The 24,835-nt window shown below is 38.3% G+C and overlaps 1 protein-coding gene across 1 annotated transcript; it reads left to right on the top strand.

Annotated features, from left to right (window-relative positions):
• Positions 1 to 4,093: 4,093 nt before the first annotated feature.
• Positions 4,094 to 21,813, top strand: krt1-c5 (keratin, type 1, gene c5). Its single transcript, XM_004566754.3, has 10 exons — positions 4,094 to 4,179; positions 8,984 to 9,169; positions 10,031 to 10,416; positions 10,631 to 10,713; positions 12,108 to 12,264; positions 14,204 to 14,368; positions 15,278 to 15,403; positions 16,869 to 17,086; positions 18,240 to 18,271; positions 19,769 to 21,813. Exons 3-10 carry the CDS (start codon positions 10,039 to 10,041, stop codon positions 19,882 to 19,884), a joined length of 1,275 nt encoding a protein of 424 aa, XP_004566811.1. The 5' UTR covers positions 4,094 to 4,179; positions 8,984 to 9,169; positions 10,031 to 10,038; the 3' UTR covers positions 19,885 to 21,813.
• Positions 21,814 to 24,835: the final 3,022 nt, after the last annotated feature.

Below are 24,835 nucleotides of genomic sequence, written 5' to 3'. Positions count from 1 at the left end.
TACTCGAGATTTTTTTATTGTATTAAACCAGTTTTCTGATGTGGTTTATAGATACAGATATATTTAGGATGGCATTAGCACGTTTTCAGATAAGTAGTAAGTTTTGAAGACCTACGGAAATTGAGCTAGCTGTTTACAACCAAAGTGAAAAGCTATTTTCTGTGCATAAAGAATGATCCATTTAAAGGACAAATGCACAGTATATAACTGTTTATTTTGATTCCTAGTTTGCATTTTATCTCATGAAATGAAATAGCTATTTGCACAAAAATCCAGAAACACCGGGATCAGTGAACTGACATACTTTCCATTGACGGTAGTCAATGGAAAGTATGCTGCTTGTAAAAAAGAAGCAGGAAAGTCCATTTGAGCCCCTGCTGCCTTTAAGCAGACAGCAGATAAACACACACACAATGGTTCCTTCATACTCCTCAGAGATTTAATTAAAGATGTCCATATGTTGGCTGGGCCAGGTGTGTTTGAGTGTCTATTTAGGTTGATTTTAATGTATATATAAGTGCTGTATTATCTCAGCGCTCTTGTTCTTTCCTAAACTTTGCGCTTAAATCAAACTTTCCTCTAATCAATCGCTTCCAATCAATTCAATCCAGGAGGAAACCTTTTCACTGACACGACGCTGCTCCTTGTGAAATCTCAGAACAAAAGCTGTCTTCATGCTGAGCAGAGATGATTATCAGGCTGACACAGCTTGGGCCACCTGCCAGCACTACACTGTAAAAACGCACATTTCTTCCCCTCTCAGACGCGAGCGCTTAAGGCAGCGTTTAGGCATGTCTCTCTCCATGCCAAGCATCCCCGAACGCTAAAGTCGACCCATTTTTGTCATGCTGTCATGCGTCCGCCTCTGTGATTGGCAGCCTCAAGTGGTTGCAGATGAAAGCGGGCCCCCCATGCTAATGAATAGGCCCCTGATTGCAGAGCTGCTCGCTCGCTGAATTACAGCGTCGGCCGCCTAATGAGCAGATACACTGCAGTGCCCCTCGTCTCCACGTATTCACATTTCTCTCCTTCACGCTGATGAGCGCTCCCCTGCGCAACAGTCAACAAAACCTCTGTGGAAGATTGCAACATGAGCCATCTTCATCAGCACCCTCCTCCTCCTCTAGTTTTTTTTATCAGACTGCCATATGCTGGCAGGGTCTTTTTTTGTGTGTGTTATTTTTCCTGCTTCACTAGATTATATTATTTGATTGCACTGAAGATGTTATACAAAGTAACTGAAAGGCTGATGAACATGATAATAGCTCAGTTCAGTTTAAATAAAGAAGCTAGATGTTTTGTGTTTTTTTCTTACTTCAGTGGTCTACAGTCAAATGCATTACAAATAAATGTAGTCAAACTTTGCTAATTTTACAAGAAACTAAAAATGATGCTTAAAATTGTTGGTTGGCTCTGATTTCATGACATGCACCTAAGTCAGTGAGTCAGTTCTTAATTGAAACCAGAAAAAACTCAAATACATTTTGACCACTGAAATTTGGCCAAAAAATTGCCAGCATAAGTCAAGGTAATTTTCATTTAATCATTCTTCCTTAACTATTTATCCAATTTCAATAAAACTCTATGAAGTATAAAACTGCATTTTCAAATTTCAACATTTATCTCTACTTTTGACCTTTTGACCTCCTCTTTGACCCTGGATCTGACTGGGAAGTTCCATGTTTTTTTTTAAGCATGTTAAAATATCCCACTAATAATAGTTCTCATTGAATGTACAAAACCTGAACCAATGAAATTGTACACTTACTGGCCACTTCATTAGGTACAGTAGTAGTACCTAATACCACAGTAATATGTCTCTTTTAGTGCTGTTCAATCGTTCGCTACAGCAAATATGACCTGCTGAAGTTCAAACTGAACATCAGAATGGGGATCAAAGGTTATTTATTTAATTTGAACGTGGGATGGTTGTTTATGCAAGGTGGGCAGGTCTGAGTATTTCAGAGTGTGCTGATTAACTGGGATTTTCCTGCACACCCATCTCTAGGTTTTGCAAATAATGGTCTGAAAAAGAGAAAATATCCCATGAGTAGAAGTTCTTTGGGGGAAAATTATGCCAGAGGAGAGAGTGGAAAGGCCTGGCTGCTTTAAACTGATAGGAAGGCACAGTAACTCAAATAACCAATGGTTACATGCAGAAGTGCATAAACAACACATCAAACCCTGAGGCAGATGGGCTGCAGCAGCAAAAAAAAAAAAAAAACATACCTAGATCCACTCTTGTCTGCCAAGTACAGAAAACTGAGGCTGCAATATAGTTGCATCAAAACTGAACAATACAAGAAAATCATTGCCTGATCAAATCAGTCTCACTTTCTGCAGTGACATCATAAGGTCAGTTTTGGCATAAACAATATGAAAGCACGGTATCAGTGGTTCAGGATGCTGGTGGTTTTTCATGCCACACTTTAGGTCTTTTAGTATCAACTAAGCTTGTTTAAATGATTTCCTGACCACGCCTATACCTTTGTAATTAGTGTACCCACTTCTGATGGTTGCTTCCAGCAGGATAACGCATCATATCACAAAGCCCAAATCATCTAAAACTGGTTTCTCATGTCACTGAGTTAATTGTGCTCAACCACCAGAGTCAAACTCAATCGAGTAGAGCACCTTTGGTATGTGGTGGAATGGGAAATTCATATACACCCAACCAAATGCAGCAGCTGTGTGAGGAATCTTTCCAGCACTCTCTTGAATCTGTGGCATGAAGAACTAATGCAGTTGAAGGGAACAGGGGGTCCAACATTGTACTAGTAAAGTGTCCCTAATGAAGTTCCCGCTGAGTAAACCAATACTTGGTTGTGGAGACATCCGTGTGCATACATGAAACAGAGTGATGAAACTAACACATCTATTCAGTAATGTTCTGGGTAAAACTGAAACTGACATTTCTCCATGTCAGAGCATCCAAACTTGACAAAACCTCTTGATGTAGCCTGGCAGATCAGGCTCTAAACAAATTCAGTACAGTTTTGTTCAGCTGTCTTTTGATTTACTGCTATTTGCTAAGCCTTGTGTATCAGTTTGTAAAAACATGGAAGAAAAATGTACCCAAAGGTTTATTAGGGTCTTCTTTGCTTCTTTGAACCCTTGTCCTTAGTTACACATGAATGCAGATTCTCTGCTTAAGTTGTTCAGTCATGTATCCCTAATATCTTTATTAATGTTTTTTTTTTCTGTTCTTCGTGTACTTAGTCATGTAATTATTAACTCAATCCCAGAAGAAGGACATTTTTTCCAGTCATAGTTACTATGAGCAAAGAGTGTTTTTTTCTGATGTCCCTTATTCTGGAAGACAATTATTTTTTCCCACAGAAAGTCTTCTGTGACTCACAGTTGATGTCTATCTACAGCTTGGAGCAGCACGAGACTCTCCCAGTTAAAACATCAGCTAAGCATATTAAAAGATCATTCTGGTGTATTTCAATCAGATGTATTTCCCATTAAGGCTGCTACTTTGGCTCTAAAAGTCATTCTAACTTTGCTTCTCCTTCTCCACCATTCAGATCAGGGGTACTGAGGAGATGCAAGACAGGGCATCACAGCTTTGAGCTTTCATTATGTTCTTGATTCTTACATGAAGCTTTTAAAACCTTTGTTTTTAATTTTGACTCAGTATAAGTTAAATTCCTTACTTGCAAACATCTTACAAGACTCTTGACTATGCTGACATAATAAAATCAGACTATATCAACTGCGAATTTAATGTAAATGATGATTCCCAGTGTTCACATCTTACATGATAGGAATCTCCAGGTCCACCACGTCCCAAAGGTGACCAGATTGAGATGTGCTGGAAGGAAACATAAGAAGACAGATACACTGTGGTCATAAAGAGCTGGACATAACAGCAACAACACTCAACTAGGCTGGACAGTTTAAATGATGCTCAATAGGTACCAAGAGGCTCAAAAAGTTCCAAGTAAATACCCCCTCCACGAATGCTTCCACATCCCTCACATGCTTTCATTTTGTTAACGCTGAGCGACTATCTGGATGTTACAGCAAACGTAAGACTCTCCAGAACATGTGTTTTTCCAATCGTCTATTGTCCAATTTTGTTAAGCCCCAGTGAATAGCTTCAGTTTCCTGTTATTAGCTGACAAGAGTGGCACATACTGTGGTTTTCTGCTGCTGCAGCCGATCTGCTTCAAGGTTTGTTTGGAGATGCTGTTCTTCATGTCTCTTTTGTAACAAGTGGTTATTCAATTTAATGTTTCCTTCTACAACTGGAAGATTGACTGGTGATTGACTGATTTATGTCAACTAGCCTTTGCTATGCTAAAATGTAGCCTTTCTTACATTTTAGCATAAGAAGCTTCAAATTAAGTTTCTATTATGTTGACAGTTTACTTTATTTATATAGCAATTATCATGTTTAAACTTTCCTTTTAAGCTAATGTTAGCTTAAGCAGCTAATCAGCTATAATTGAGAAGATACTTCATCATGTGACTTTTTTTGTATTTATTTATTTTCAGTTATGCATTATGTTAGGTTTTTTGTTATATTTTTTATATAATAACAGTTTATATTCTTATTATTTATTATCAGTTTTGTCAATAGCGTTACAAGGAAAACAGGTTTGGTAGCTACTCCGCTGCTAGCTACATTTATTGCAAAGTTTCAGTTGTAAACCTATTGATACTGCTCAGCCTTAGCATAGTTGGGTGTTATCAAAAGTGTTGCAGAGTGTCTAAGAGCCCCAATATCTTTTAAAGATTGAAACTTATGATCACCTTTTAGATTAGATTAGCTTTTATTACCTGCAACCAGGGCTGCTATGGCGGGGAAAAAATATAAGAATTTAAAAATTTGAAAACATTTTACAGGCCTTTCTAGAACCTAGATCTGGTTATAATAACCTTCTCTTTCTTTCTTTTCTTTTCTTTTCTTTTCTCATCTTTTGCAGTCCTCCAGCTGTCAGCCAAACAGCAATGACTTTGCTAATTTCCTCCCAAAAACAGGTGTTTATTTGCAGAGGCCTCACTTGTAAATGTAATGTCATCAACCATCAACAATTTCATCTTTTTTTATTCTAAGACTCTAAATGTGTACCTCAAAAGTGGATTATTTGAGGCTTCAGAGCTAGACCACGTCGACAAACAGCATGATGGTTAACACTACACCAGTGAGCATTTTTAGGTGAAATGTCCTTTCTTTAGGAAAACTGGACCACAGTGAATTTACTTTATGGCTTAGAGTGTTTTGTTTAAATATAGATACTGCACAGCCCTACCATTTAACCCTGGCTATAAAAGCACTGCACAACTGTATTTGGTATCGTGTTTCCAAACAAAGTCAAAACAAAGCAACAGGAATTTATTTGACTCTGGATTTTGGGCCGTTGCATAGTGCGCTGTAGAAAGTCATAGAAATAAACAAAGAACCTTTTTTTGTGTGTGTAACCGATAACTCTTACAGTAGCACATGAGAGCAGGGGCCCTGACGAAAGGCAAGGAAATAGCTGAAACTTATGATTCACTTCACCCAGGCTGACGGCCAACCACGCACCATGCAAAAATAAACATAGGACTCCACAGCAGGTTCCCAGATAGTGTTTACTTTGGGGAAATGACAACTGGTTTTGAAACATCACTGCACTTAAGTTTGATTTATGAGAAGCTGGAGCAGATTCTGAATCAATCTCCTGAGACTGATATGCCTAGGTGTTGCATGTCATATAAAGACAGTGGCACTAAAGCACACCTGAAGGCTGAGAATGCTGTTGAATTACTACATTTCACCCTATCAGATGGAGACTAGCTTAAATCAAATGATTCTGTATATCATGTAGCTTCCTCCATTTCCACAGGTTCACAGACACATTCAGAAATTTCAAATTCTCCTATAATTCAGTCCTGGACAAATATTAAATACATAAAGTAAAGAAGAAGTCACTTTAGTGTATTACAATAAAGATCTAAATGTTTTTAATCTCTGCACAACCATTTCCATGTCAGTTATGTGGCGTATGGCTGCTAATGATGGCTGTTTAAAAGTTGTTAGAGCAGTGATTCCCCAAGTGTGGTCTGTCGGCCCCTTGTGGGCGATGAAGGTACTGCACTTTAAAATTACAGATTATTGTTTTAATGGAGATTCCCAAATAAGTGAATTGATAAAAACACAAAGAAGAAAGTGCTTCATTTTCAGCTCAGAGGTGATCAGAGAAAGGTTTTGTTGGATACCATGAAATTTTCAGACTTTAAAATGGGCCACAGTGACCAGTGGGCTTAATGCTGTTTCCTCCCCTTTAACAAAAAAAACCCAAACTTTACGAAAGTACACCCAGTACACTTATTTGTGTGTCTTGTAGTAGTACACTTAAAGGTTTGATCATATAAAGTCTATCACCAGTTAGAATAATTTATCAGTCTCATGGTAATGGCCTGATAACGATATAGGAAAGACAACATGAAAAGTTATATTTGTTTCGTATCCAGTTTGAGCTTCTGCCATACTGGAATGAGATGCCTGCTAAGGCTAAAGTTGTCCTTATTCCAGGCCATGGGATATCAAAAGCATGAGGACAACATGTGCAATCACTTTATACGTTATTTATAGGTTATATTGGCTGTAGTCTAATTTAAAGTCTGCAAGTTAAGAACCAGTTTTTCCATTTTTTCTCCAGTTTTTCAGCATTGTGAGCTAAACAGAAACATCACATAAATCATTACCCTTATCAAAAGATGTTGTGTCTTGAGCTTAAACTTGTCTTGAACTTTTGTATATTTTGACATGAAAATGGGAAATAGTTTAAGTGATTTATTTAAACTTGTGCAAACCTACATGGGATAAAGCAAATAAGGCCAATTTATAGTAAGCTTGAAAGTCAATATTTGGTATGCTCACTTTTATGGACACTCTCAGGTAGGCCTTCTTGGAATTAGTCTTGAAGGCCTCTTGAAGAAGAAGCTTTTTTATGTCGACTGCTTTTTGTTCCGTTTTCTGTCAAGCTGATCCTACACTGCTTCAGGGATGTTGCGCTCTGGGCTCTGGGGACGCTGATCTATGACTGACAGTATTGCCACCAGCACGGCTTTTACTGCGAAAGTATGCTGATCAGATTATTCATAATTCCATTAAATTTGACAAGATCCTCCAACACCACTGTCTGAAATACAGACCCAACCCATGACAGAGGCTAGCTCACAGATGGCTTTAGACACTCCCCTGACCTGGACTGGACCTATGTCAGGGATTTGCTGTATTTCTCCCAATATTTCTCAAGGAAAGGACTTTTAGATGCTTTTCATCTGCTGTAGATAGCGTTTTTGAAGCCTACAACCTCCATTTGTCATATTTACTTAATTTTTCAAGGAGACACTGAACATGCTGAGATATCCTTAGAATACTTAAAGTTATCCTCAAGTTGTCTGTTGTGTGTAGACACATCACTGGTTCATCCCTTGAGTTATAGGTTCCCTTTTTGTGCTTGAATGATTTATAAATCATTTCTAAGTAACTTAAACATAATTCCCCTGAAAATGGTCAAATACAAAGACTGGACTGAAAAATGAGTGAACAAGCAGCCGGTGCCTTTCAGAAAGCCTAGAGACCTACAGCTCAAGACCGCTTTAAAAAATTACAAGAACGTCTGGGTCATAAAGAAATCAGGAGTAGCTCAAGGGTTTTGCACTTTATTGGAATATAAATCTTTATTTCTATATAACGTTTCATTTTCATACCATGTCTCTTCATAATTCAAGTAACTTGTGTCTGAAAATTTGAGCTTTAAAAATACTTAAGTTCTCTGCTGTAGTATGTGTTTTAAGCCACATGATGTCGCTGTATCCTTGCTATGTCTTGCTTTTGTGCTTGTGAGAATCAGTTTTATGGCTTTTCCCCTTTGACTAAGGAACAAAGATCCCACACATACATCAGAAAAATGTAACGAATATCAACACAAGTGTATTTGTACAACATGTATGCATCCAGTTGTATTACATTATAATGTAGTGACACTGTAATACAGACACACTTGTCCTGCAGTTAAGACTGCATTCAGTTTAAGTTAATATCCATTTGTTTGATTCATTCTGGGCCAAGTTGGACAGCTTTAAGTCATTAATGTTACTGTGCCTGCAGCCTGTAGAAACAGACAGGTTATAGGTGACTTTTACGGTTAGCTTAGAAACGGCACAAAAGAAAGTTTCCACCGTGAGCTGTCCCAGAATGTAGCTGGCCAATGCAGACGAGCGCTGGGCGGGGATGGCTGCAGTGAGATGTAATTCATACAGCACTAAATCAGGTCACTGTCACTGAGAGCTCTGATCTTCTTGGCATGATAAAGCCCAAAGAAATCAAAAGTCATACATGTTTTCAACAGTAACAAGGGATTATATGCTCTAAAATGGAAATAGAGGGCTGAGAGACAATTCACCCTTATAAAATGGTGCCTGTGCGTGTTGATGTGGGTGTGTGTGTCTGTGAGTGTGTAAATATAAGCCAGGTTTCCAGTTCATCCACAACTACGCCCTGCATTTCTTTGTGTATTTCTCAGGGGTCTTCACTTTCTTTTCATTCTTTCTCTTCATTGTTCCCGTTTCCTCTCGTTTCTTCCCATCCTGGCTGGCCGTCCTCAGGTGAAGCCTTCTCACATCACTCTAAAGCCATTGTGTCTGCTCTCAATACAACCACTGTGGAAAGAGACAGGTCAGATTCAAGTCTGAGGAAGCTATTGTGAGGACAAATATAGAAGTAAAGGCCAAATTTTCTGCTGGGCAGGACTGGCTTGTTTTTTATGTAACAATATTGAGTGAATGCAACTTTTTTCCCCCAACAACCTATTACATTTGTTCTCTTTTGAACGATTTTTCTGCCATATTCATCTTAGATATACTTATATTACCTGAAAAAAGCAGGTTAAACTATAAACTATACTGACAGTAGCAGTACAGTTTTTCCTCAAATGAAAGGACACATTGATTTAAACTCATGTGCACCTCTGTATTTTTTCAGTCCTCCACAAGGTGTCATATTGCATCCTCTCCTTTGTTGTTGTGGGATTGGTTACATGACTGGCTCCTCCCCAGCCAGGATAGCTGATCCTCTACAGCCGGACTCACCTGTGAAAGCTGCTCCAGCAACAACAATCACTCTCACCATCAGCGACAAGAAGAGACCAACTGAACAACTGAGCTCCAGGTAAATACTGTTTTTGTCCCTTTCCTCTGTTTCTGTTCATCAATTTACAGCTCAGAGTAGCTGAATAGGGAACACATTTTCTGGATGATGTAAAGCTCTCAAGGACTTGAAATTTACTAGAACGTCATTGCTGTTCTTCTTAAATAACTCTGTGACGAGGAAAGAGTGATGATGCTTGGTATCCAGCACTTGTATTTCAAACACAGTGTTTCTTTAGTAGAACAGAAACATGATTGGTAATATTTCCTGCTTGAATGTTCAACAGAAACCTGGAAAAGGGAGACAAAAGATGACAAAAAATGTTACAGGGTGATCCAAGTGACTTTTTAAGTTTTTCAGGATCTCAAGAAAATCATTTATTGTTACATTTTTGGCAATCGTTTAGTAGAAAGTCATAAAACTCAGAGTTGTTTCAGATCTATCAAATCCAACAAGACAAATCAAATGGCTGATCTTGCTGGATTAATCATGTGACTTTAAGAACCAATAGGTGTGCACTGTCTGTTTTCCTAACCATTGTTGTCTATTCTGAAGTACTTTCTGTTTTTTCCTTTTGGGTGATTTTGAGAACAAAATAAGACAGAAGTGGCCATGACAGCCTGTTCATGTATCAATCTACTAATATTTTTATTTTATTTTCTTGATGGGAAATCATCTCAAAAGGAAACTAGTTATAACCTAGTAAATAGTGACTCCATTCTTTGAACAATGCCTAATGACATACTACCTTAAGATATGACAGGGTGCCTTGACTTTTAGCCCTTTCAGAGTTTTCTGGTGTATGATAGGCATAAAAAACCTCTAGGTGTGTTTTTGTCTTCCTTATTGATCCTTATTGAATGTATCTAACTATCTGTGTAGTGGACACCATGGCATCTGCTCTCTCTGTGCGCTCAGTGCGGCAGCCCTCCTTCTCCAACATCTCTGTGAGGGGCAGTGGACGCAGCATCCGCTCCAAACCCTCTGTCTCCAATCTTTCCTCGATCGCCACTCTGTCGCGCTCCCTCTCTCTGGGCAATGGCCTCAACGTGCTGGGCTCCAGCCTCTCCAATGGCCTCAGCGTCAGCGAGAAGGAGACCATGCAGGGCCTGAACGACAGGCTGGCCAACTACCTGGACAAGGTGCGGTCACTGGAGAAATCCAATGCTGAGCTGGAGGTGAAGATCAAGCAGCTTATGCTGGACAGAGCTCCAAAAGGGTACGACATTGAGGGGATGATGGCACAGGCCCATGCCATTGGACAGGAGGTCAGTGTCTAGTGCTTTAGACTATACAATTCATTTTAAGACTTCCTGTCTTGAGAAAAAAATAATAATATTTGTGCGTGATGTTCTGTCATGAATTCTCTAATTTAAAGTGCAGTTTTGGTGGAAGAACTCAACTTAACAAATTAATATTTAACTAGACACATTAAAACTACACATAATTTTAACTTGCTGTGCATTGTGTTCTTTCACTTAGGTGAGAAAGAAGACACTGGAGAATGCCCGTATAATGCTGGAGATTGATAATGCCAAGCTGGCGGCTGATGACTTCAGGGTCAAGTGAGTGTCACACTGCAGTCTTTTCCCTGGCTGTGAGTGTTCACATGGGAGCGCCAGACTGCAAAACAGTATGAATAAATGACCTTTCTGTCAGGGGCCAAAATAAATGCCTTATTCCCACGGTGGGTGCTCCAGTACCAAACAATGGCAACATCAGTTAGAGGGGAATATGATAGATGGTGCAGGCCAGAAAGAGAATCGTCCCCTTACGGAGATTCTACAGTTGGTAAGGTGAAGCTAAAGGTGACAGAGTCAGGAAATACCTGCTGCTGGTGTTTTTCACAGTGTGTTGATAGTATGTTTTGTGGTCTAATGTGAGGGAGTAATATGTCAGCTGACAGTGATTCATGTTATTTACAGCAAAGTGAGTATGGACCTTAATAACTTTGAGCTTTGCAGGAGTTTGCATGCGATTTTTCACATTTGTGCATCCATTCCTGAGTGGCCTCAGTGCCAAATTCACAGAAGAGTTACTAATTAGCTCCAGCTGCCTTTATCAGGTGCCTGTTAATCAAAGTGTCAACACCCCTAACACCAGTATCCACACGAAGGAGTTAACAGGCTGTAAATCTGCTATTTAATGATGTAAAGTTGGATATTTTAATGTAGAAGTTCATGGGAACTGATTTTCTTTAAGAGCTACTTGCCTCCTGAGGTACTTGAGGAAAAATGAAAATAGCGTGGAAGTGTCACTTCTGGTACTTGTTCAAAAGTCTTTTTCTTTATGCAGAAGCAGGAATATTTTTGATCTATAGGTACAGAAAGATTGTATTAAATAATCTGCAGTATTTTCAGATCTCATGAAAATGAGTATTTTTCAATAATGTACACAAAAGGTACAAACCTGGCCTAAAATTGCACATGTTTACTGATGACCTCCTTTTCTCTTAACATGAACTTGTGAGAATTTACAGGGAATCGTGTTGGGATATTTTCCACATGTACAGACAGCAGGAAGTAGCCACTTCAGACACATTGACACAACTAGAAATGCTCTATGCACCATAGGTAACGTGGTTACTTGGATATAGTGTACAGGAAGAGCTGGCAGGTTAAAAGTAATTTCTGTGATTACTTTCTGCATTTACCCCCATTTCCTCAAGAAATTTTAGCTTTTCCCAGAATGTTGTGGTAATGTATGTGTGCATTCTTACTGATTTGCCTGGCTGACTTGCCACAAAATTGTGGTACATATTTCTATATATGAAATCTCTTCAACACAACACATGGGTCTTTTGGAAATAAAGTCACAGCTGTTATTCTGTTGATTGCTCATATCCAACCTGACTACATCAGATATTTCTGTTCTCAAGTGCAGAGCTACAGCACAAGTGTGAAAGTTCATTTATTTGATTTAATCTTGTCTTTAATGCTGTTTTTTTTTTTTAATGCAGATGGGAGGCAGAGGCCACCTTGTGCCAGTCAGTGGAGAGGGACTGTCAGGCTCTGAGGAGAGCAAAGTCAGACCACGACCAGATCATCGCCACTCTCCGAGGAGACCTGGACAGCCTGAAGGAGGAGCTCTACTTCCTCAAGAAGAATCACCAGGAGGTGAGACTGCTGCCAAAACGAAGGTTACAAGAGGTTAAACAGTGTTTACATATCCATTATTATTATCTTCTTCACAAGACACAAGTTCATATAAACTAGTTCTCTGCCAGGTCAGTTTGTGTTTTCTCCCACAAGGTTTAAACAGTGTCCGGTGTCTGAAATACGATAATATAAGTACAGGGACACACCCTTCATCTTTGTAACCAGACTGCTTCAAGATAACGAGGTAACTCCAATGTACACAAAGCAGGAGTGTTTGAGCCCAGTCATCGCAACAGTCTGTGTGTGTTTAGGCAGTCAGGTGTGGTGTCCAGGATGTAGACTGAATTTTACACAGAGGGAATTTTTTATTTTGTCTTAAAAATGTATAAAATTTGACTGACTGTAATTAGAGTGTTATCATAACTGTACAGCGCAGCTTTTTTATTTTGTTATTTTTTAACACATCTAATTTTTCTTAAATCGAGATTTAAAAAAAAACCAAAATTCATAATTGTTGCAGCCAGTAAGAACTACAAAACCCAAGAGGTGTTGATGCAGCTACCATATAAATGTCTCAGAAATTAATTTGTAGCAAAGGTGAAGTAGATGAAGCCTTCTGACACACAACCTGTGGTTGCACTCTTTTAGGCAGCTACAGTGATCACTCATTTAAACTTTAATTATTTTGTGAGCTTTATGAACAATACAGTAATAACTTTTAATTCACGGTGGGATTCTTTCTTTAAAAAACCTTATTATATTTGGCTAGTCCTCTGAAGATTATCACTTGGCACTGGCTTTTTCTTGAGGCTTCATATGTTGTGAATAAAAACTTTACAACTACTGTAAAGATTTAAAGGAAGTGAGAAATGGTAGCGTAAAATAGTTATCGGAGAGCTGTGAAGTTTCTGTGATATGAAAGCTGAGCTGATTTTGTGGGATTACTCCTGCACATGTAGCTGATGTTATTATGGGTGTCAAAGTAGGAAGGCGAGAATTAAAATTCCAGAACAACTATTTTGCACAGCTCTTAACTAAACAAAGAGCAGCAGGTCAGGTGCTGAAAGTACAACTCATCTGGGGAAATGCACGAGGAAGGACACGGCCATGAGAGAGGATGTGATAAAGGGCAAGGGATGAATGAGACAACACATATATATGCAGAGGATAACGAGAAACAAGCAACAGGTGTGAGAACAGCTGCATCTAATTACAGGTGACAGGCAAATAGAACTGAATACACGACAAACCACCAAAATGAAACAGGAAGAAACGGAACACGGAAAGAGAAACTCAGACATGACACAAAGACAGAAAGATAAACAAGCACCAAAACAAGACTGACTTCACAAGAAGTCACAGGGAACACAGGGGAGACGTGTAAAGCTAATTTAACAAAGTACATTAGAGTTTTGATTGACTCTAACCTACATCTGCTGTAACAATAGGTTAGCTCATTGAAAACAAACAGCCAATTAGGCAACATGGATGATGTTAAAGCAGGTTTACCAGCTCTCGCGCTGATGGCATGACTTTCACCTTCAGTCTCACGCTGCTGAAACAGTCTCACACCAGTTAAAAGGAAGCCTCAAAGCTCCTCCTTTATTAAAACAAACAAACAAAACAAGCAGACAACAGGTTTTTTCCATCTGAACATCAGATCTTTTTCTAAATTTCAGCTCTGGTCCCTGAACATCTCAGTTTACAAGCTTAATCCACCAGAGGCATTTAATGGTTTTCATTTAATATAGCAGCTCTTTTAGCACACAACTTCTTTTTGTTTGCTCAATGTCTCTATCAAAAGGCAGTACTAAGTGTAGTAAAACCACTTGAAGTTGAAGTTGGTGGATTAATAGGTGGACATCAAAATATTTCTGTTATAACCATGATTTACATTACAGTGCATCTACAGTAAGATGCTGCTTTTTCTCTCCATTCCTTCTTTAAATGTCTGCAGGAAATGAACTCCCTGAAGGCCCGTTTGGACAATGAGCAGGTGAACGTGGAGGTGGATGCGGCTCAAAGTCCTGATCTTGGGGCCATCTTGGCTGAACTCAGGGTCCAATATGAGGGCATTGTTCGCAAGAACAAGGAGGAGGCCGAGTCTTGGTACCTGAAGAAGGTGTGTAACTGCACAAACCAGATCTTGTTCTTCTGTCTTTTCCCCACAGTAAATAAATATGTAGGACTGCTTTCTTTCATCTCTGCAATATTGTAAAAATTACAATTTATCCTATCCTAACAAACTAGATGCATTGGTTACAGCTAGTCGGGACTATTGCCATTCCTTTTTATCAGCATGTCCTAAAAACTCCCTGAAAAGCTGTCAGTTGGTCCAAACGAGTAGAGAAAGAGAGAAAGCGAGGGATCATATTTGTCCCTTGTTTGTTCACCGGCTTCCTGTTAAGCTCATCATTTAATTTAAAATCCTCCTTCTTGCATAGAAAGTCTTGAAGGGTCGGTCCACATAACATCTTAAAGACCTTAATGCATTATATTATCCCATCAGAGCGCTTCACTCTCAGACTGCAGGCCTACGTCTGGTTCCCAGAGTTTCTCAAAATAGAACTGGAAGCAAAGCTTTCAGCTACCAGAACCACCTCCCTAACTAGGTTCAATGATATACTAATTAGGCTTCAAACTTTCACTTTTGGCTTATAGTTAGCGCTGCATCAGGTTGACCTGAAACATTGCTTAGTTAACCAGCTTAGGCAGCTAGAAAGTAATCAAGTACTTCACCTCTTGTTACTCATCGAGCATTTTTATGCTACTACATTAATTTTCTTTTCCCTTCCCTTCTCTGTCATCACCAAATCAGTTTTAGCAGATAACTGCTCCGCCCTGATCTTGGTTCTGGTTTCTTCCTGTTAAAGCACGTTCGTCCTCTTCAAGGTCTCCAAGTCATAAGGGATTGCCTGATTTTGGGGGTTCTCTACCTAATGTTGTCGGGTCTTTACTTTACAGTATGAAGCACCCTGAGTTGAGTGCTGTGTTGAATTGTTTTGAATGTTATGTTTTTATGTGTTTACAGTTAGAGGCAGTACAGTCGGAGGTCAAAGAAAGCAACGAGGCTTTGCGTTGTGCCCAAAGTGAGCTCAGTGAGAGGCGGCGTTTCCTTCAGGCTCTAGAAGTTGAGCTTGAGAGCGTTCGTAAACAGGTACAGTACAGTTTGTTCATATACATTTGAATGACTACTTATCTTCTTCAGCGGTGAGGTTTCCGTGAGACGGAGACATTAGAAACCCTGTATGAGGGCACATGAATGACTGGTCCTCACCCCATCCTCACATCCTCCCCCGCACACTTGTCGAGACTAGCTTTTTGTCAGTTAAGAGCTGCTGCTGTATAGATACAATGTACACAGCAGGTTAATAATGTTTCCACAATCAATCAGTGTGACAAGACACAAAAACCTGGTGTTTTGTCTCCACTTCCAGTGAACTCAGTAATAATGTACAGCATGCAGACATGTTCACTGGAGGCAAATGTAGCTTTCAGATATTTGCTCAGCCTGATCGCACAGTAATGAATGCAGACGTATTATAGTGCTGACAGGAAAACTTCTTAATAGGTAAAATTACAAAGCAGCAGTTTTTGACTGATTTTCTGACAGTGGTGACACTCTTTATGGTCCGTGTGAACAGTGAGTTAATATGGAGGCTTTACCGTTTCATCCTCACTGTGTTTACCTCCATCCTCAAAGTTTCTACTGTTGCATGAAGACCATACAGCCCGTTAGAGCAGGAGTATCAGACTATAAATTTACAACTTAATATTTTTTTAGCCATTCCCAAAATTAAGACTGCTATACTACTTTTTGAAATGTGAAAAGCTTTAACAAAGCCAAACCTTTAACACAGCTTTGATCCTTCTTTATTTTTTAATTGATTCATTTTAGTCTCCTAAAGATTTACTTCCTGGTGCTGAGCATCCTTTACAGTAACGGCTTCATTTCAGCTTCTTATAGCCAGTGCCTCATTTTAGCTATTTGCACTACTGATGAGATTTAGCAGTTAAAGATTTAAAGAAAGTCAGAAAATCAAGAATAACGTGTCATTTTAAAATTTTCTGACTGTCGGAAATCACTGTGTACACAATCGATGACAATTTAAATGCCATTAAGAGCAACAAAAAAAATGTTCATGCAGTTTTAAATATTTAAATGGCTGTTTTGTTATTTTGTTATTTGTGATTCCTCTGTAATTAATTCCCCAAAAGGCAAGTCTATTCTACTTTCACCCTAAGCCAGCACCCTCATTATTGATGCTTCATCTTTAGCACACAGACATTAGAGCATTAATTATTTCACTTTAATAAAAAATATATATATTTTAATATCAGAGTGGGCAGTCCCATCTTAAGTAAGCAAAGGACGACATTTTAGACAACTAACTCAAAATTTGATTATTGTTCCCAAAGACATTATGTGTTTTTAACCATGCATGCTCAGACTGTTATCTGTGCTTCTCAGGATGAAGCTGTTCCTTAAACGCAGTTCTTGATGACATATAGCGAAGGAGGCGACCTGTCTGAATATTCAAGCCAGCTTTAGTAATTATGTAACACAGAGGAGAATATGTTATCTGTTGTGGCTATTCAGCATCAGTATGCTGTGTTTACAGGTTAGCGTGTTAGAGGGAAATCTCGGAGAATCGGGACACAAGTACTCTGTGGACATGGACCGTCTTCAGGCCATTCTGACACAGCTGGAGGATGAGCTGTCTCAGCTGCGTTTGGACATGCAGCGCAACAAGACTGACTACGAGCAGCTACTACGCATCAAGCAGAACCTGGAGATGGAGATCGCCACCTACAGGAGGCTGCTGGAAGGAGAGGACATGTAAGCAAGTAGAAAAACAAATCTAAGCCTAAGGGATGCACAGTCCCAAAATAACAACAGTCACAGGACCAGTTCCTTTTCAAATGCATATTTTTTTACTTGAATATTATCAAAAAAACAAATGACTCTTGTAGTTATTCATACTTTCTACAAGAAGGAGGCATTTGTACATTTATTAGTCTTCGAATTAAAGGACTTGTTCTCCATTTTGGGACATATGTGCATTTTGTTTTTAGCAGAAATAAGATTATCATGTCCGTCCAGTAAATTTAACCACAGTTTGTTTTAGATGAGCATAGATTAGAAACAGGGGTCGCATTTACACGGAAAAATCAGCGTACCAGGAATCTCAAGTTTATTAACACCTTATATTTTATTTGGTTATTTACTTTTGCACATACGTTTGTATAGACTAAACTTTGGACAGAGTTAAAATTAAGCTACCCAGAAGCAACTGTAGCATCATATTCAGTTCACTATGATTGTTCATATCAGAGTTATTATAGCTTTGTGCTTTCTAGTTAGTATTTTTATTTCATATTTGAGTTTTTGTTTTTAAACTAGTTTCTTCTTAGTTTGTTTTCAGAGTTGATTTACTTATTTTCAGTTTAGTTTTCAGAATTTGAAAATGTTTAGTTTTTGTTTAGTTGTTATTAGTTTCATTGTTTTGTTTTAGTCTTTTTAATTACTGTATGGAGGGCATGTCTCTGAGACCAAATTTAGAAAAATCAGTGCAGGTAATTTAATAAAAACACATAACTTTTTAAAAGCAACTGACCGATGGTCAGACTCTCAATAAAAATGTGCATCAATGCCTCATCAAGCAAGGTGTAATAACATTTTTACTACACTAAGCATAAATGTTTCAGTTAGTTAAAAAAAATGTAATCATTAACTAAAATGTTTTTACTTTTAGTTTGTACTTTACTTTTTAATAAACAAGCTTAATGACCTTAAATGGTATGAATATTAGTGACAAGGTGTAATAAATGATACCCATAACTACAGTGAAAAAAAGAATAGATATAAAATACAATAAATAATTAGACAAAAGAAAACATGAGAACAAAGTGTTTTTTCCCACAATGCAGAACTGTATTTGTTTGAACGTGCTTTCTGCTTTGCCTTCACTGATTATAATTTTGTCCTACAGGGTGAAAGAAACTCCCCCTCCACCTCTTAAAAGTAAGTTCAGATTATTAAATGTAACAAATCTATTGCAAATCTGAGCGTGTCATCTGTAAGTTTAGGTTGGATAATGCTAGTCTGGGAGAAGCACTTGAAATCCAACAAGTTTTCCGAGCCAGAGTTGACATGCTTTAAAACTGCTGAATTTAAACCAGAGATATAAAGGCTGTCGACGGTTTGTGTTAAATTCTTTCATAACAGAAGTTATTTGCTAGTAGAGCAAAAGAAACCGTTATAAATACAATATTGTGGGTATCATACTACAGGCGGATGGCACCAATAAGTTACTAAAAGTACCTTAATCTTACAGTTATGGTTTTTATAATTATAGTTTTTGCATTCAGAGGTGTGCTAAGGTCTGCTTGGGTCAGGGGCATGTCACTTGTCACGAGACAGTGATCGTGGCACTCGTTGCAGATGTCCACTTGTCAGCCATTTAATACAACGCACCAACTAAAAATGTGATCTACAAGAGAACTCTAGAGAACTTTACAAGAGAATAGAATAGATATTTATCCACGGTGTCTGCTGCTGTCTGTGCTCCAAACATTTGAGAATTTAAGCGACTTGGGACAGAGTGACATAAATTCAAGGCTCGATGCAGATGTTCGGGTTTCTGAAAATGTTTTGTGACTCACTGCGGCACAATGTCACACTACAATCCACCAATCGCAATGCATTTTAAGGCCAACTTAACTGGATATTATCGCTTGCAGAGGTGGGACGTCTTGTCACTATTATGGAGTCCCTCTGAGCAACACACTCTTATTTGGTAAAATTTTAGTAAAGCTTTGCTTGGACAAATAATTAGAGTTCGGAGCTTCGTTTTCACCTCATTGGTGATGAAATGTACATCACTCAAATGCAACCAATGTAAAAAAGGAAGGCTTACTCATCAGCAGTTTCTGCAGCTTATCCTCAAGCAGGCATGATCGAGGCCACAGAATCTATTTTTACACACTTGAATACAGGTGTGCCTCGAAACTTTGGTGCGCTCTGGGCAAAAAAAAGTTTGAAAACCATTGTTGAATGGTATCCAGTGTCATACCAGAGGCCAGAATTCATCACTACTGCAAAAGGGTCCCATGTTTCAGTACAGGTTTCTATAGGAAGTCAGTATAAAAAGAACTTGAGTGCTGTTGTCCTTTATGTCTGTTACAGTCTTCTCTTGTAAAGCTGGGTAATTTTAGTCATCTTAAATTCTTCCAGTAGGCCAACAATGCAGGAAAATCTGATCCTTTCCTTTGCTATTCAAACTCTTTTGTGAACATGTGTTCACTTGATACTCACACGGGATCATAAAAAAATCAAAATAGTACATGACTCACTCGGGGAAAGTAGGAATCCCTTTTCTCGGGGTCAGTGTGGCTTCGTAGCCTCAATATAAACTTCTTATCTGAGTATAGCACTGTTGTTACACTGTTAATGACACTTTCTGTGGCTTTAGATTAGCAGCATTAGTGTGACTAACCATTGTTCGCTCCTGTGTTACAGAAGACCCCGATGTGAGGACTAGGAAGATTGTGAAAGTCGTCACTCAAACAATGATCAATGGCAAAGTAGTCGATGAGTCCAGCGAGGTGGAGGAGATCGAGGAACGCAAAAAATGAACCAAAGTGCATCAGTACGGAAGCAATGTTTCATAAAGCATTAGCTGACTGTGGATCAAATTATTGTTTTCTTTATTTACTTTATTTAATCACAGATAATATTAGCCCTGTGAGGTTTAAATAATGGCTCCAGCTGTGACCATACAGCTGTATTTTGGAGATATATAAAAAGATCTTCTTTCCTATATAATAGTCTTACATAATAATAGTTTATACACATCACTTAAAATTACTTTTTTGTTCCCACGATTGCAAAGAATATGAAAAAAGAAGCAAAAATGGCATATTCTTCTACCGTAGGGTTAGGGTTGTGGTGATCAGCAGTGATGAATAAGACATCACAAGATTATCACATGTTATTGTCAGTGTATTGGAACAAGGCTGACCAGATTCTTCTTCTTCAATACTAAAATAAGTCTGACTAAAGATTTATAATTGCTTCCACACTTCTGAGGGTTACAGTCAGTTTAGAAAATGATGCACTGTGTTGGTCTTTGTTGTGCTTTTCAGTCTTTAAATCAAATCCATGAAGTTTAATTTTCTTAAAATGTCTTTGAAAAGGTCAACCCATTTTTAATGCAACTTCTCGTCACTATTTTCTAAAATAAAATGGAATTACTGATATATCCTAGTTCTGCAGCATGAAAGATTTTCACATATTTTTAGAAATTATTAATTAAGACCCAGTTATGCAAATAATATACATAAAATGTTCTTTTTCCAGTATCATCACAGGTGGCAAAAGTATTCTTTATGTAAATAGAAGTACAGAAACCTGTGTTTAAAAAGTACTCCGGTAAAAGTGCAGGCTCTGAGATGTACTAAAAGTACTTTTAGAGGATATTTCTACCAGCGATTTTTGTGCAAAGCTAACTGAAGCTTGTAGTAATAATAATCATCATCATCATCATCATAAAATTATGTTAGTATGTGAGACTACAAACAAAATTCCAATCTGTATTCCAATTCTAATGAATGTAGTCAGCTTGAATCTGTTATGTAGGACACATCATCATCTGCCTAAAATCAAATTTGCTACACTGGATGTAACCCAATTTGACCATGAACACAACAGTCCAACACTGGTCCAACACACTGCCTCACTGTAAATCCATCAGCGTAACACTGAAAAATCTGAATTAGTTAGTTTACCTCAGTGTGTTTCGCAGGATGTTTCAAAAAATATGAAAGTGTATAATTTATCAGAACACATCATAAACAGACCCACTGTTTGATTAAAAATGATACTATAAAACATGATAGTAACAGTTTACAATTTTCAAATATCACTGAGCAGTCCTTACCTTTAAATATAACCCCTGTTCTTCCTATTCTGTCCTGTCTTTCTTACGTCGTTCTCCATCTCTGGGCAGCTTTAGCTAGCACACACACTGCCCGCAAACAGTTTGTGTTGATATTTGTTGAGCTGTTAGAAAAGTTTCTTTTGAAATTATCTGCCACAGCATGTTATTCCCGTTATGCTGTCATAGATGACTTTGCTCAAATTGCATTAAAATGAAACATCCAGGAAAAAACATGATCATGTATTTTTGCGGTTTCCAATATTTTAAAGGTTTAATATATGTGAAAAGTGAAAATGAAAGTATTTCCTAAACTTTAAATCCTTTCTTTTGATCATCACTGGAGGCTAAATGTGTTTAAATATTTGTCTTAACTGTGCCAATAATGTCATTCATAAAGTGACTGTACCAACTCTGTTATTGTGTGATAGTTTCACTGTGAAAAACTACTGAAAGTATTGTTATGTACTTTTAATATCCAAATAAACATTTTAACCAAAGCGGCTTTACAGTGCCAATAAAACTCAGTGATTAAAATGTGTTTTGTGTTCTGGGTTTGTTTCAAACAGAAACCTTGACTCATACTCAGAGAACAAAAACGAAATGTGATTCTGCACCTACAGAGCAGAAACTACCAAACCTGAATCCAGCAGTGTCGGGTAACAACCTTTGTGTGTGTGTTTCTGTGAGTTTGTGTTCACATTAAAGTGAAAATTTACAAAAAAGATGGCAGAGCAAGCTCCTGCAGTGTTTAATGTGGTCTGCTGTGGTGGTGTATGAAAAAGTCAGATGTCAATGCAGAAACAAAGAGCCTACAGTCAAAGTGCAACAGGTGGAACAGGTAAGAATCGTATCAGAGTTTGTTTTGGGCTTTTTTGCTGTATGTGCGACTCGAGTAAAAGATACTTGGGTGTCTACCCAGAGGATTCGTCTTTGTTTTTGTGTGGTTTTTTTTACTGGGAAATGTTCCTCCTTTTGTTTCCTTGTGAAAACAAAGTGCTCCGTGTGCAGTCAGGATGTCATTTGGGGATTTCAGCCACTTTGAGTTTTTGTTGTCTGGTCGCTGAAGGATTTTATCTTTCTTAGAGGTGTTTGTGTGTTGAGGGAGGAGGCTTCATTTAAATACTGAATACATTTCAAAAATGTGTGTTCTTGGGATGACTCTAATATAGGAACACTGAGGACCAGGCAGTTGGGACACAAAGTAATGAATAGTCAGGATTGCTGGCAGGTGTGCAGCAGGGGTGTTTCCAGGCTTGTTAAAAAAAGGCTGGCGTGGGGGACATTGAGGAAACTGTTAAAACCAAATAAAATCAGTTCAGTGAGTTGTATTTGCACACACCAACTGCTGCCATAAACGTGCATTAAGATTAACATGGCACCTAAACTGAAGCACAACATTTAATGGAGACCTATCAAAGCTAAAATGCAGCCTGGTTAGAACAGTAAATGTGATTAACTTATTCTGATGTTAGAGGCGATCGTGGCTCAAGAGTTGGGCGGTCCAGTTGCGCCAGTGTCCGGCAGCCTTGCCTCTGTCAGTGTGCCCCAGGGTGGCTGTGGCTACAATGTAGCTTGCCGTCACCAGTGTGAGTGGGTGGATGACTGGTTGTGTAAAGCACTTTGGGGTCCTTAGGGACTAGTAAAGGCTTTACTAGTCAGGCCGCTTAACTTACTGAGTGTTAATAATGTCTTACCGTTTGCAAAGTAAAGGAGGGGAGGAGGAGTAGGCTGTGGACCAAACCATGAAGCAGAGCCCACTTTAAAAAAATGAATTTGTTTGAACAGTTTGAATAATTAACCAATAGTATTCAGCTCATTCAGTGTTATTGTATACATTTACAACCATTCACTGAGGAGAACAATCATTTTTTTTGATGGGGAACCTTTTGATCTCACCCATAATTTCCACTTGCCTCCACTCACATGTCAACACATTTTTGCCTGGAGGCTGCTCCCTTCTGTACCTGGTTTGTTCGGTGTAACCATTTCTGTTTTCATTTTGTATTTTTGCAGTCTAGCTGAGCATTTCTTGGACATAAAAACTCAAATTCAAACTGCTTAAATAGCTCTGTTATGACCAAGAACTCTGGGGACTGAGTTGGCTTCCCACAGGGGCAGTGTCTGTCTTCTTGTCTTGTAAATAGTGAGTTATTTAACCCACATTGACTGTTGTGGCTCAGTGTGTGGTGTGGGTTTTGTGTGGGTAGAGGTGATGTGTTAAATGGGATTCAGTCCAGAACATTGAAGCAGCCCCCTTAAAGCTCCCCAGACTGAAAAAAAACTTTTAATTAAAACCTGCTGTGACACCTCTGCTCTATGTTCTACATATGGACTGTCCTCAGTTTTCCTTTATTTTTAATGACATGTTTTGGATGGACCAGTGTTCTTTTGTTAAAATGTAGAGATTTCTTCTGTCCTTTAGATGATTATTCACAGCTGCTCTATGACAGAGGGGGTTCTAGGATTCCAGTCAAAGAAAATAAACCACCAGCTCTCCTATAAAAACCACTGGATGTGATTGTTGCAGTGTGTTTGGCATCCTCATCTAATTCCTCTTCTGTCAAGCTTCTGGAGAGCAGGAGTCATCTTTTAATTCAGTGTTGGGAGCATTCTTATTCACCCAGGCATCGCCCATAAAACCCTCACACAGCCTTGACAGTCCTGTGGTCTTGTAGAGACACAACACTGAACTTCACCTGATCTAAATACATTCTCTGTTTTCTTCTCTCCACACTGTCTGGGCATGACAGATAATCTTTACCAAGTCATAAGCAATTTAACTTGTTTTCAATGTAAGGCTATGTAAATAGTTAGTTAAACTGAGTGTCATTGATAATATGGCTGCCATTTTACTTCCTAACCCAGTGATAGAGTAAGCAGGTTAATATCACTCAACTAACTAAACAAATCCTTACTTACAATATAATTAGAGGACTTAGTGAATATGAATAGGTTATGTATTTCAAAGTATGGATAAACCATAAAAGATTGTATAATAAGTACAAATAAGTTTGTTGTATAATGCAAAAGTAGTTCTAAGTAAAAGAATAAAACTAAATAGTTACATAAATGTGGCAATATTTTTATAAGTTTAAATACATATAATAACAATTAGCTATCTGGAATAAATATCCATGTAAGTAAATATAGTTATAAAGTTATAAGTATTTAATAAAAGAGCTAAAGAGTCATAATATGTTGTGTATATTGCTGAAAAAGCTGAAGATAATGGACAAACGTTAAAACATATAATTATATACTATGATATACTATGAATAAAGTAGCTGAGACCAAACTGAGCTAAACACTGACAGTGTGACTGGATGAAAAACATCCTCTACATGAACATAAAACATCAGAATAAGAGCTGTGTTTATGATGAATCAGTCTGACAGGCCTGTGGAGATGTCAGCTACTGTCCTGAAGTCTGCTGCAGCTGTTTGAATGTCTGTTCAGCAGCCCTGTGACACTCATGCTCCCTCTCACATCGTCATGAAGTCTCACAGTCTAATGTCTTCCTTGTTCAGGCAGCTTGTCACCACATGGAGCCACACTGCACAACACACAACCTACTGTAAGTTCAAACTATAGAAAGCTATGATATTTACTAGTTTCTATAATTATAATACAGTTGACTCTAACTAGAA

This window comes from Maylandia zebra, linkage group LG12, assembly GCF_041146795.1.
Source record: "Maylandia zebra isolate NMK-2024a linkage group LG12, Mzebra_GT3a, whole genome shotgun sequence".
NCBI classification, from domain to species: domain Eukaryota; kingdom Metazoa; phylum Chordata; class Actinopteri; order Cichliformes; family Cichlidae; genus Maylandia; species Maylandia zebra.
Note: the sequence above shows the minus strand (reverse complement) of the source record. Positions and strands in the feature narration are given on the sequence as shown.